Here is a 14,168-nt window from a genome sequence, read left to right as displayed (position 1 = left end):
TTACGCAGCTCAAGATTCCTGGACTGTCAGGTACCAGACCACCTAGGCACAACTGCTGGCCTGCTCCCTAGCTAACTGCGCTGCAAGGAACCTTAGAACTCTTAGAACAGCCCCTGATTGGCTGCTAGTTTAGCAGTCCTGCTTATAAGCTTGGCCCCCACAGCAGTTTAGTGGCTGCTCAACGCATACCACATCCACAACTGTACTTGCCCTTGTTCCAGCCTGCTTCCCGTCCCTGCTATGTATAAACGAACAGAGGGGACCAGAGTCCGTACCACTCTGGAGGGAGGCTGGCCCGCTCTGAAATTGGTGCACCCACCATCAGATCATCCTCACTGCAGTGCCAGGAACGATGAAATCCTGAACAGACAGCCTCAGCAGGCATTTTCACAAGGATCACAAGTGGGAACTCCATGTCGGTGGTACAGCAGATATTATTCCCATCATGGGACCTCTTCACCACTCAGGGAAACAAGAAGTGCCCAGCCTATTGCTCTTGAGACACACAGGGGCACAACTCCGGAGGGGATGCCCTCCTAAAGCAACGGTCAGACCTATTGATATATGCCTTCCCTGTCATCCCTCTCCAACCTCATATATTCTGAAACACGAAGTTGGACAAGGCAATACTGACTTTAATAATACCATGGTGGCCATGACAGTCCTGGTTCACCATGGCTCTGCAGATGGCCTCCTGCCAGTACGTTTACTTACTGCCATCTCCAAACCTATTGTCACAGAATGGAGTCAGGACCAGCCATCCCAACCCAGCATCCCTCCATCTGGCAGCCCAGATTTTGGATGGGGAATGAATTTAGAGAGCTCCTGCTCAGAGGAAGTCCAGTCCCTCTATCTCAATAGTTGGAAGCCCTCTCCATGAAAGTGTGATGCTGCCACATGGAAGCGATTCTCCTTGTGGTGTCAGAAGTATCAGTTGTCTCCAGTGGAGTCAGGGATTCATCTTATCCTGAACTGTCTTCTCTCTTTGAAGCCATCAGTTGTATCAGTTCAGTGCAGGTATATTTAGCAGCCATTAATGCCTTTCGTTGCCCCCTAATGGTGGAGAACTGCTTTGTTTTATTCTACCCCACAACAGTAAAATTCTTAAAAGGCATTGTCAGAAAATTCCTGCCAGTATCAAAGCATATGCCCACTTAGGATATGAATCGGTGCTGTTGACTTTGCCATTTGAACTCTGGGCCTCCTGCTCCCTCTTCCACTTATGTATAAAGGTGGCTTTCCTAATGGCTATCACCTCAGCCCGGGGAGTGAGTGAGCTTGGGGTATTTATTGCAACCCCACCTTATATGATTTGTCATAAGACAAAGTATCTCTGAGATTGCATCCCAAGTTTATCCCCAAAGTTCCTTCTGACTTTTACTTCAACCAGACAGTCCACCAGTATTTTAACCAAAACTTCACAATATGAGGGAGCACAGAAAGCACTGTTCCCTACATGTATGCAGTGCTCTGACCATCTGTCTGTACAGGATACAGCCCTTTAGAAGATCTCCAAGGTTATTCATCACTTTTGCTGAGAGGATGCAAGGAGAGGAAATACCTTCCCAAGGACACTCAAAATGGATCTCCAGCTGTATCCTCTGCTAGCAGCTTGCGGAAGCCCCGCCTCCTCAGTATGTCATGGCTCATTCTACCAGAGCTCAAGCTGCTCTGGTTGGCCTCTCTACAAGGAATCCCAATCTTGGGAGATCTGTAGGGGCCAACTTGGGGCTTCAGTCATACATTTATCAGGCACTATACTTAGAGTGAAGTGTCAGCAGGTTCCTTACCTTATAGTAACTGGAGTTCTTCAAAATACGTAATCCCTGTGGATATTCATGACCCACCCTCTTCCCCTCTGCTTGGGTCCTCACATGATTAGAAGTAGAATAAGAGCTGGAGAGGCAGTCAAACCATGCCACTCCTTATGCTCTTGGATGAGAGCAAGAGGAGGCAAAGGGTACAAACTTACCCGTCACTACTGGTGAAGAGTTTCAGAGTAGCAGCCGTGTTAGTCTGTATTCGCAAAAAGAAAAGGAGTACTTGTGGCACCTTAGAGACTAACCAATTTATTTGAGCATAAGCTTTCATGAGCATCACTGAATGCATCCAATGAAGTGAGCTGTAGCTCACGAAAGCTTATGCGCAAATAACTGTATTAGTCTCTAAGGTGGCACAAGTACGCCTTTTCTTTTTACTGGTGAAGAGTTTCCAATCCAGGGTGCATGGTGTGCATGTGTACCCACAGTGAATACCCATAGGGGCCACACATCTCAAAGACCTCCAGTTACTATAGCTGTACAGGGGCTAAGCCATGCCTGATCCATGGGTGTCTGATCCAGGAAGCATCCTACTGGCACACTGCAGGATACTCCAAGCTAGCTCATTAGGGCAGTTAGGCTTACCAGCTGAGCTTTACTACTGGCCTGAAAAGAAATGCACACTTTCAGTTAGCATGCACTACAGACCACAGATGGCAAACAAGCGAGGGGTCTGGGAATGCCTCATAGCTGGCAGGCCACACCCCTGTGGTTCTATAGAACACTGTCCGAGCCCCCCAAACCTAGTGCTTTCCCAAGCACTATTACTAACATCATGGAAACTTCCAAAACGTGCCAGTCACTTTACAGACTTAGAAGGACGAAGACTTTGTCACAAAAGTACAACATCTGGAAGGTACAGTACTAGGTAGGGAATTTGTCTGCTGCTTGTGTAAAGGGTGGGAGGAGAAGTTCCCTGTGTTCTCCCTCATCCCCATTACACTTGTGCAGCACAATGCAAAATTTGTCCCAGGCACAGGAGGGTGAGAAATGATCACATTAATCTACTGCAGTGTGTCTCAGGCAGGTTACAAAATGTACTCAACTCTGACTTTGAAGAGACTCCTAATTTCGAAAGCAAATCAGTCTCCATGTCCATTCCATCAACTGCCTCTTTCCCGAGGTTCTAACATCAGTTATTAGGTGTCAGTTCTGATGGTGATTTTTGTCATGTGGACTAAAAACTGGTCTGAGACCACCAGCTCATTTCACATGGGCTTCTCTGGAAAAAATAGTAAGTGCTGTAATCATTTTCATCGTTTTTGTACTTGGACACATTCATTATCTTCCACCACGGCATAAATGGTACTTCAGACATATAAAACAGCATAGTGCTTGGCACAATCAGCTTGTAATCGAAATTAAACAATGTCTAGACAATAAAATGGATGGAGAAAGTAGACAGTGCTACACAATGGTTTAAATTAGGTGCCCTTGTTGTGTCTTCTAGGCTTTTCATTTGTTACCGTGGAACAACTTTTAAAAATTGTTTTCCAGACAAGAGTAGTACTTGTGAGGGCAAGAAGGAATGAAGAAGGGCAGCTATAGAAGGGATGGAACTAGTGAGAGGAGGAAAGGGCTCAAGGGGGAAGGAAAGATGGAATGGTGGCAAGTGGAAAGAATGGTAGCAACAAGGACAAAAACGGGGTGCAAAACATAAGGGGCAAATGGGTGAGACAGGAGCAGGTAAGGCGGAGGTTAGTCTAACTTTAGATAGTGATGTTCGATAGGGCAGAATGAAAATGTAAAATGTAGACCAACAGGTTAAATATGGCAAACGCAAGTTGTATGAGAAGGTAGTGACTTTTGGTGAGGCTAGATTTTGGTAAAATTCGGACTTTGAAATGTTATCCTTTGTCCATAGTTGAATCAGCATCTTAGGGGTGAAACACTCCAAATACCATTACCAGTCACCTAAATATACTTGAAAATAAACCGAGGGGTTTTTTTTAAGTCAATAACGTCCTCATTATTCAACCTGTTAAACTTAAAGTAGTTTAATTTCTTTCTTATCTGTTTTGACAGCTGAATCTTATCTTCCTGGTGATCACATTGTGCAAAATGGTGAAGCACTCAAACACTCTGAAACCAGACTCTAGCAGGTTGGAAAACATTAAGTAAGTGCTTTGTGTTCAAGTATGAGAACTATGATTATTTTCTGATTACTGAACTGATTGAAAGCTACTCTCCATTAGGAACACATGACTTTGTCTCCCAGCAACTACAAATGTCAGTTAGAAAGAAACAGTACCAATCCTGCTTTCCTTACATTGTTACTATAATGTCACAGATATTGGTCAAAATTAGATCATTTCAGCCTGGAATTAATGCCAAGAAATTATGTCAGTATCTTCATGGAAATTCCATAGCAAAGTGGCAATTGCATTTGCATTTAAAATGTAGTTCAAAATGACGTTCCTGTTTGCATGGCTGATATGATTATGTTAAGTTTGTTTTGTTAAATGGCGTTTTTATTTTAGGGATTCTGAGCAGTTTTCATTTGTAATCCAGTTCTCCCAAGAGAAATGACTCCCTTACTATTGTTAACTTGAAGATTATTTGTTGTTTTCATGCTAATTGAACAAATGTTTACTTTATATTGGTGCTGTATTTCAGTATCCCTTTTGGAGAGTAATGCAAGTGTTACGTAATTAATAAGAATCTTACAGCTGTGATAGTCTTTTGATAGTCTTTTAGTGTATTCTGTTTAGTGCTTTTTTCAAACTGAGGGCTGTTGCTATAAACTCTTTGAAGGGATGGTGTAACTAAGGGTTGGTTGTGAAAAGGTGCTACAGATTTGTTTTGGATACTGAAAATGGCAAAGACAGGTTTACTTTAAGGCTAACATTGCAAACCAGATGCTATAGATAGGTCAGTATCAGCTTCATTGCATGTTGCATGATGAGAGAGAGCGCTAATCTTTAGCATCTCTCTCTTTTCTTCCTTTTCCTCTTTCTGTCTTCTCATCCACACCAGTAATTACCGTGTTTGTGATGGCTACTATAATACGGACTTACCTGGGTAAGGTAGAACCCTACATTAACAAATTCCTAGCATGATATTTTTAATTTTACAAACTCCGCCAATATTGTGGATCACCCTTACTTTTAATTAACTAGTTTGGAAATATCTAATTTGCTAAAGTATTTTTAACTATTATATGCCTTTATGATTTTAAATTGCTTGCCTCTGCACTTTGAATTTCCTAATTTTGACTAATTTTTATTAAAAATACAAAAATGCTTTCATATTAATTTCTGTTACAATTCTGTCTAATAATTTTGTTTCTCTTTTCTGCTTATAATGCTTTCTAGCTATGAAGATAATAAACCATTTATCAAGTAAGATCATTAGTTAGATGTGGAATGCACTGACTAAAATCCCTTTCCCCTTCATTCTGTGCTGTTCTCGACAATTCCTTTTTCCTTAAACTAGTCATGTTGGAATCTCTGGATGTATCCATATTTTTGTCACATTTCAGCAAGGCTCCTTCATGTGGAAGTTAGATCACTTAGTCTTAGTTTAGCTGAGTTTGCCAGAATATTAAAGCTTTAGGTTCTAGGTTTTTACTCTGCTGTTTAACTTTTGTGTATTTGTTACATTATTTGGTGACATATGGAAGAACCACTGTTCAAAATATAGGGCTCAGTTAGTGGTTAAGCTAGATTTACCAATCTCCTTTGTAAAAATACAGATAAAGCAGTGGGGTAGCTGGGGCTTGTGCTATACCTTTGCATTTTAAAATAGTTTTGACATCTTGTGCAGTTCTTGAATAAGAAAAAGGTCATATCTACTGTTGCTGTTTCCACTGGAGACTGAAAGTACCAAATGGAATTGTTCTTTCTTTAATAGATGAAAGGTTAAAGCTAAGGATTTTTTGCATTTGAATGTGAACCTAGTAAAAGTCAACTGCAGCAACTGAAATGTTAATATTGGAGTTGGCGGTATGCATTTTTATCAGCAGTGTTACTAAAATTAATTTTCTTTTACAGGTCCTGGGTCTTAGGTGCATTTGCTCTCCTGTGTCTTCTTGGCCTAACATGGTCATTTGGCCTGCTGTTTATCAATGAAGAGACTGTTGTGATGACATATCTCTTCACAGTATTTAATGCTTTCCAGGGAATGTTTATTTTCATCTTTCATTGTGCCCTTCAAAAGAAAGTAAGTTACTGAAAACAAACACACGTGGTTTATACCTCTTCAGTAGCCTGATATTTTTAGAAAAGAAATAGCAATGAAGAAAAATGGGAGATGGAGTGTAATTTCAAGGGAAGGCCTGTCTTCTAGTGGTTAGATCAACAGTGGGGAACTGGGAGTCAGAAACCATTGGTACTGTTTGCAGCAAGTGCCTTGCTGTGTGCTCTTAGGCAAGTCATTTAACTACTCTGTGACTCATGCAGCTGTACACTGGGTATTAATAGGACACTGCAGAGGTGTTGCAAGGCTTAGTTAATGTTTCATAAAGTGGTCTGAGAATCTTGGATGAAAGTTACTATAGGTAACTTCCCACAGCTCCCATTGGCCGGGACTGGTGAATCACGGCCACTGGAAGCTGCGGGCGGCCATGCAAATATAAACAAACTGGCAGCCCGCCAGCGGATTACCCTGTGGGGCCACAGTTTGCCCACCACTAAGTTAAAGCATCAAACAATGGCTGTTCAACTTTCCAGTCATTTACAATGTCAATGGGTTTGGCTACACTGCAAATGAAGGTGTGGTTGCAATGCAGCTAGGCATATCCATACTAGCTTAATCTAGCTAATGTGGGTAACAGTGGCAGTGAAGACACAGTGGCACAGATTCTGGTGTGGGCCAGCAACCTGAGTACGTACCCAGAGTCCCCAGGAGGCCTGGACTGGGGAAGCTAGTCCTTGCTGAATGCTGCACCACCACTTCCTCACTACCAATCTTAGCCATGCCAGCTAAATTAAAGCTAGTGTGGGTATGCCTACTCGTGCTGCAATCAGAGCCTCATTTTCAGCTTAGATGTGTCTCAACCTGCAGGAGATCACTTCTGGGGTTGAGGGAGTACTGTACCCTCTATATCAGTGAAAGGTCCTTGTCTTCTCTCTTGAGAGGTGCCAAGTAGTGCCAGTGGTGATGGGTGAGGGTTGCAGTGTGGGTAACTGTTCATTTCAGAGTCAACTGAGAACCCAAAATTAATGTAATGCTGAACACCAACAGATGATAGAAAAATGTGGTCATTAGTGGTAGGTAGTATGTGAGGTGGAAGGGAGTTTTCCAAAGTTGACAATTTTTGTATTTTAAAAAACGTTGACTGGCCCAAAGACTGTCGAGTGGGCTCACTTGTAAATTCCTGTGAACTACTGACCCTGCGGCAAGAGTCCGTGTGTCAGCCTACAGGTTTAAAGCTGAATATCCTTTTACCAATATCCTGAGCTGCCCCGTGTGTGTGGTTATTGTATATGCATTACTCTTGCAGAAAATGGCAACTGTACCAAAGAGCTTACAGTCTGCATCTGAGTCGTATAGCAAATGAGGGTAAAACGGATATGTAATAAAGGGAGGGGAGAGGGGTAAAATGAAAAATTATAGTCATTATCTTCTCTTAAATGTAACCATTTTGAAATAATTTTAGCAAATTTACAGTAGACATTTAGCCACTAGATATTTTAACCAATTTACATTTTGGAACTTGTAATCATTAGCTCCTGTTACATGTACCTCACGGGACTTAATTAACTCAATGCTTGTAAAGTGGTTTGAGACCCTTAGATGAAAAGGGTGCTAAGTGCAAAGTATCATTCTTGTGATTTAAATCGTGCATGCTCACCACTTAACTTTGTGTGTTTCTTAATTTGAGGTATACAACTTCTTCCATGCAAACTGTTATAACGTGTTTTAGGAAGAGATCCAGAATAAAAAGAGACAGGTTTCAGAGTGGTAGCCGTGTTAGTTTGTATCAGCAAAAACAAGGAGGAGTCCTTGTGACCCCTTAAATTTGTTAGTCTCTGACGTGCCACAAGTACTCTTAGTTGTTTTTAATAAAAAGAGAGAAGTGTTTTATCAAGTTGGCTATAGCACTCCTTACACATTCAGAAAGGGAAAACCATTGAGATGGGATTGAATATAGAAAAGGGGGAAAATGTAAACGTAGTAAAAATGCAAATAATTTCTAGATTAGGATATTTTAAAATTTTGCCTTTTTAACCACTTATATAGGATTTGAAAACCAAAGGCACATTGCTGTTTTATTTCCTGTTCTCAGGCATTGTTTCTATATTAAGTGGAGTCAAGCAATGTTAAAGTGCCAGTCACGTATGAAAAAAATTTAATCTAGATCAAGAAGATTTATACCTGAAAGAATGCTAAGGCTACTATTTAAGGTTTAAAATTTTCAGTGCCCTTCACTGGATATCATCATCCTGTCCCTGTCTGCATAGCTAATGTAGTCTTTTTATTCTGTTATTACTAGTTGGTCACTAAACTGAACAGAGATACAGAATTGTGGAAGAGAAAACTATTATGTTTCCAGTCCTGACAAGATGATAGTGCTGTTACTGCCATCAGTTTCAAACAGGCTATAATTTAGAAATAATGACAGTGGAATGTGCAGTACTGACAGATAATGTACATTCACAGCAATGTAGGCATTAGGCAAAACCGGCCCTGGAGGGTGGTATTTGGGTAAAATACAGCTTTGATTGCTATTGTCCCTGTTATAGTGTTTCAGAGCATTTAATATCCGTTAAAATTCAGAAGTACATTTTCCTTTGGTGTTATGTCAGTTAATGATACAGAACTTTACATTTTCATGAACTTACCCCATTTTAATTATGTATCTGTGATTATATTTTTGTATGGTATAGATGGGTTCATTTAAAATACGTACAGTGTCCCTTTCCTTTACAAAATTTGTAAGTTGGTATCGCTGTATAAAATTCAAGCTTTCACTGAAAAACTGATTTTTAAGTTGAGTAGTCAAATTTGCAGCCTGCTCATGCTTTTATAAAAGCATCATGATAAAACTATGTACTCTCTGAATAAAAGACTTGGGGGGTTTGAAAGCAAAGCCTGAGTTATGCAAAAAAAACTTCATTAATTTATAATGGGTTTTCAGTACTACATGTGAAAATTTTACCTTTTCTCACACAATCTCTCTCTCATTTTCATGTACAGTCACAGGCCAGGTAAACTTTTCAGAAGTGTCTAGGTGACTGTGGAGCCCAAGTTCCATTTTGAAAAGAAACTTGGGAAATTAGGAGTCTTAGCAGCCAGATGACTTTGGAAAAGTCCTAGTGGATAAAATTTTTAGAAGCATGTCTTTTACTATCCATGCAGTGCTGCCAGGATATGTGCACGCTATTAAGAATTACTTAGAACCAGTTGTCAGTAAACACATTTGAGGGAAAGAACTACTCTGTAAAATAGTTCTGATGACTTTAATATTAATAAACATCAATACATCTAATCATAAAGCTGCACCGTGAAGACGTTCATTTAGAAACATTTATGACATTCATTTATGACTAATCATAGGCCAAATGTTGATATCGTTACTTAGCTTTCTTTAATCTTTATTCAGACAAAAATCTCATTTAAAACAATTGACGTTTCAGAGTTCAAACTTCCTGGGAGTCAGCAAACATACATAGCAACAAAGATTGTATTTCTTGTGCCTTGACAGAAGTTCTGTTGAGTTACCTGGTGGCCTGGATTCTACAATCCAAAACTTGGTACTGAGACATTATGGCAGAGCCTTCACTGACGTGGTTTCCGTTCTGCACAGATTAGGGCAGTTTTATTGTAAATTTCACACACGACAGAAGCAGCAGTAGCTATATTAATAAGCAGCTATGTTTGGATTGCATATAATAAACTTTTTATGAAAATCTGTTCATAGGTCTTACAATGTGTAGGGTCTGTTCTCCCTACGTTGTAATTTCTGGAAAGAGATTACTTTCATGGGTGTTACCCATATAATTGAAGAGCAATTATATTGCAATATCCAGCATATGATGGTGGGAAACTGGACTCAATATTTTTGCACTAAAAACTAAAGACTGGAAAGCCTGAAGAGGAAAAAATACCAACCTAATCATTTATCAAAGAACGTTTGTTTATTCCTGCGCAAAACAGTTATTCCATTAAAAAGAAATTACTCACAAAACTGCAAAAACACAGATGTGCAGTAACCTGGTTTACATATATTGATCTGTGATAGGAGGCCTTTTTAAAAAACTATAAATACCTTGAATTACAAGCTCATCAACTGCATCAAAATGATGAAAATTTTGAATTTGTGTGTCTCCCATAAAGGAATTTGTTTAAAATTCATTAATAGATGATGGTTGGTCACATCCTTATCTCAAGAGACATATTTATTGTGCATCTGGATTTTTTAATTATCCCCATTGTACATCTACAGGTACGTAAGGAATATGGAAAGTGCTTCCGACATTCCTATTGCTGTGGTGGACTACCAACTGAGAGCCCCCACAATTCAGTGAAGGCGTCGACAACAAGAACTAGCGCTCGCTATTCCTCTGGCACTCAGGTAACAAAGACTTTGACAGCATCTTCTAATTAACCTTATTTACAAAAGCCTACTGAAACATGTTTCATTCATGTGCACTAACTGTCTTCTCATTATAAAGATCTAGGTGGCAAAACATGGTTTTGTTTTGTAGAATGGATTTCTTTTTAAACATTTCCTTTCAGTTTGTTCTTATGCAAACATCCTCTTTTTTTTTTTTTTTTTAAGGGAGCTGGCAAGGATACCATCATATTTTACCTAATTGGAATTTAGTAGACTAGACTTTTCATAACAAAGGAGCCAATTTATTTTAGAAATTATTTAGGTTAGAGCGAGAAGCAATGTAAATGCTTCACATGATGACAGATGAAAGGGGGAAAATCTGTTTGTGCCCTAAAATACAATGTTTATGTCTCACTGCTTTACGTTAACAGAGTCGTATAAGAAGGATGTGGAACGACACTGTGAGAAAACAATCTGAATCTTCCTTTATCTCAGGTGACATCAACAGCACTTCAACACTTAATCAAGGTCAGTCACTGGGAACATTTCAATTTTAGATGACTTAGATTTAATAGCATTTGACAGATAAAGAGTTGAAACAAATTTGTGTTGGAAAAAAAACTCTCGAACACATGTTGTCTAAAATTATAGTCTTCCACGAGCACATTTTAAAATCAATGTTCACTCAACTTGCCCATTCACTATAGAAGTTGACTTTCTCTATTCATGGGAAATGTGTGTTAATAAGTTTCTTCAATAATTTAGCTTAAAAGCAAGAACATAATTTTAAAACTTTACTAACCTTTATAGGTTAAATCTGAAACAGAAATACAAGTGCAGTAACATTTTTAATGCATATTTGAGACTGTTTTTTAGACTCAGAAATGTTCCCAGTGAAATCAAATTGACACCGTTTCTATGCAAAAGACATGTGTAAAGATTTTTTTCAGTAAAATTTTTATCCTTTCTGTGACAGCATTGTGTCTGCTATGTGTAATGGCCCCAAAAATACACAGCCACATAAACTAGATTGCAGGCTTCTGGTGGCCACAAATTCATTAATCGTTTTAACTTGAATTGAAGATTATCCAGCATATCTAGTCCATACAGTATGTAACATTTATGAAGGCCCCAAACACATGCTAATGCCCATGGCCATCCAAAAATGAGGAGAATTCTAGCCACAATCACCACCACTCTTTTCTCCCCTCACCAAACTTTGTGCCAAGGAGCCACTAATGGAGGTAGGGCTGTTCTGTATTAAAGCTGAATGCAAAAGCCTGTCACTATGCCCCTTTCCCCCATCTGTGCCCTAGCTTTACCTTTTCTCAACTCTGCACCCACATTGTGAGAAAAGGGTATATGGACCTGACCTTGCTGCAACAGACTCCTGCTAAATTGGCAAAATTTAAAAAGACAGTAGCAAAACTACTATTAGTGCTACCAAATTTAGCAACCCCTATAGATGCTGCTCAGTTCAGGTGAAAATCCTTAGGAACCATAACCAGCAAGCCCCTTTATCTTCAACCCACAAACTAAGCATTAGTCCTAACTGCTGAACCTTGGAAATGAGGAAGGCAAAAAACAAACCACCAGCAACACATGAGGATGCTGCTTAGGGTAAAATTACTTCCTGACCCCAAATACAACAGTAGGCTAAACTCAGTGAACTGCCATCCACCTGAATCTTTACATCTACTCTAGAATCTGGTGAACTAAAATTAACCAATTGCTGGCGGTAGAAGAGGAGTTTGCTGCTGCTGGGAAGAGGTATGCCCTGCATAGGCCAGCAGAAGCTAGCCTGGGACCTCACCCCTTTGAAGCCCATCCGTCCCCAGACTTGCTCTGCCTGTGCCATGGCCTTCAGCTAATTCAAAGGCCAAGGTTAATGTGATGTTGGGGCCTAACAGCCATACCACTAGGCAATAGGCACAAGGTCTTTTCAGGGGAAGAAACCATGACCAAATGAACCCCTTTCCCTTGTGCTAGTCTGCCAAGCTTTGTAAAGGGTTTTAGTTACAATATCACCATTAGAATGACACAAATCTAAACAAGCTAATTTACTAATTAACTTGGGCTTTTGGGGTTTTGTAAATGAAGCTTTAGGATAAAATTGACAGAAAATATGGAAAGGTTACTTACCTTACGCAGAAACTGGGGTTCTTCGAGATTCTACCCCCTGTGGGTGCTCCACTTAGGACACTACTCAAAGAAGAACTGTTGGTAACCTGTACACTAGTAAAAGTAAAACAAGCTAAAAGTAAAACATACGGGAGAAGATTTAATATATTGTAATATGGAAGTGCACTGGAATTAGTATTTCTCATTGTGTCCAAATAGCAACTTTTACAAGTTAGGGTAAAAAGCAATCTAATTGTTAACCAAATTAAACTACTGTCAAATAAAATTAGCATAATCTGTCAATAAAAGAATTCTCTGAACTCCAGGAATTTCTGCTACCTAGAATAAAATATCTCTAGTAGGATAACGGCATTAATATTTAAAATATCTTTGGCTATTGCCTGAATGAGAATCTAATAAATTTAAATATAGTATGAAAATGTGGATGGCTTTTTAGCTCTCTTTGGACATGTAATGTATTCAGATAACATTAGTCCCGATGCAGTTGTGCAACTCAATACAACATAAGTTGAATTTTACCTTAATGAAATGTTTAAAATCATGTTTTCAATCAAAGGTTTTAGCATAATTTTTCTTCATTATTCTGACTAGTTTTCCTACTAATTTAAAAACCAGAAGTCACACAGCCAAATTAACTGGTTTTTAAACATTTAGTTTTTAATAAATTATGCTGAAACTTTGTCTAATAAATTACTTGAAATCTTGTGTAAATGGTGATGCATTAAAGTTGAAAATTAGTAAAAATCTGTTCATGTTATCATGTCATGTTTTATTTTATCTTGCTAAGCCAATTGTTAGAGAAATTTAGACATTTAAAAATTTATTTTTAAAGCCTGGCAGATATTGTTGCAGCATGAATCTGTCCCAAAAGAACATATGAATGGTTTAATTTCTTAAAGCAAAACATTTTGCTTTCTCTTCAGCATGTGCGCTTTTGCATATACTAAGATAGGCTTGTTGCAGTTTGTCATTCCTTGTATTTCTTTGAAGAAAGTTATTTCCTTCCCCCTCCCCTCTGCTTTTCAGAGGTTAGTAATAACCCAGATGTTTTCATAAGGGATTGTCCAACATCTCTAAATTAATAAAATTTAGACTTTTCAGTTCTGGACCACAGTGTTCAAGATTCTTGATTAAGCTATAGCATCTTCAAATAGAATATGGATCCCTATGCACTTAACGGCTATTCTTCTTTAATGTTATTTTTGTATAAATCAGTAAATGTCATTCTTAGCAGGTGTTTACTTTGGGGATTTGGACAGCACCTGTGAATTACTGAAATTTAACTTAAGTTTTCTCTGTCCTCCTTCAAATTAATAGTTCAAATACATTCAGAAATTTTCAGCTGAATTACATTTGACAAGTTCTACATGACTCATGATGAATAAAAAAAATGTTATAGAAAACTGTCAGAATAAAATTAAAGAACTGATGTCTCTTTTTCTGTTTCTTTGCTTTAGGAATGACTGGCAATTACCTACTAACAAACCCTCTTCTTCGACCACACGGCACTAACAACCCCTATAACACATTGCTCGCTGAAACAGTTGTATGTAATGCCCCTTCAGCTCCCGTGTTTAACTCACCAGGTGTGCTTATACTTATTGAAAAAAAAACGAAACGCTTTTCTTTAGTCTGAGTCCTTTCTTTTTGCTAGCTAGAAACTCAAGTTGCAATATTCTAGTCCTGCATTCTGAATTTCTGTCAGT

The 14,168-nt window shown here is 38.9% G+C and overlaps 1 protein-coding gene across 22 annotated transcripts in view; it reads left to right on the top strand.

The window, feature by feature from the left end:
- Window positions 1–14,168, top strand: part of ADGRL2 (adhesion G protein-coupled receptor L2) — a 477,785-nt gene that overhangs the window by 458,418 nt on the left and 5,199 nt on the right. For 11 of the 22 annotated variants that reach the window (XM_084636460.1, XM_084636456.1, XM_084636464.1 and 8 more), the window contains 7 exons: window positions 3,846–3,937; window positions 4,797–4,841; window positions 5,135–5,161; window positions 5,813–5,981; window positions 10,210–10,338; window positions 10,752–10,848; window positions 13,920–14,048. In XM_084636460.1, coding sequence (XP_084492586.1) covers window positions 3,846–3,937; window positions 4,797–4,841; window positions 5,135–5,161; window positions 5,813–5,981; window positions 10,210–10,338; window positions 10,752–10,848; window positions 13,920–14,048 — 688 coding nt within the window. The remainder of the gene's footprint in view (window positions 1–3,845; window positions 3,938–4,796; window positions 4,842–5,134; window positions 5,162–5,812; window positions 5,982–10,209; window positions 10,339–10,751; window positions 10,849–13,919; window positions 14,049–14,168) is intronic. The other 11 variants (XM_084636465.1, XM_084636446.1, XM_084636466.1 and 8 more) reach the window with 5 other exon arrangements.

This window comes from Lepidochelys olivacea (genome assembly GCF_965140295.1).
Source record: "Lepidochelys olivacea isolate rLepOli2 genome assembly, chromosome: 8".
Taxonomy (NCBI): Eukaryota; Metazoa; Chordata; order Testudines; family Cheloniidae; genus Lepidochelys; species Lepidochelys olivacea.
This window is presented reverse-complemented; position numbering and strand designations above follow the sequence as displayed.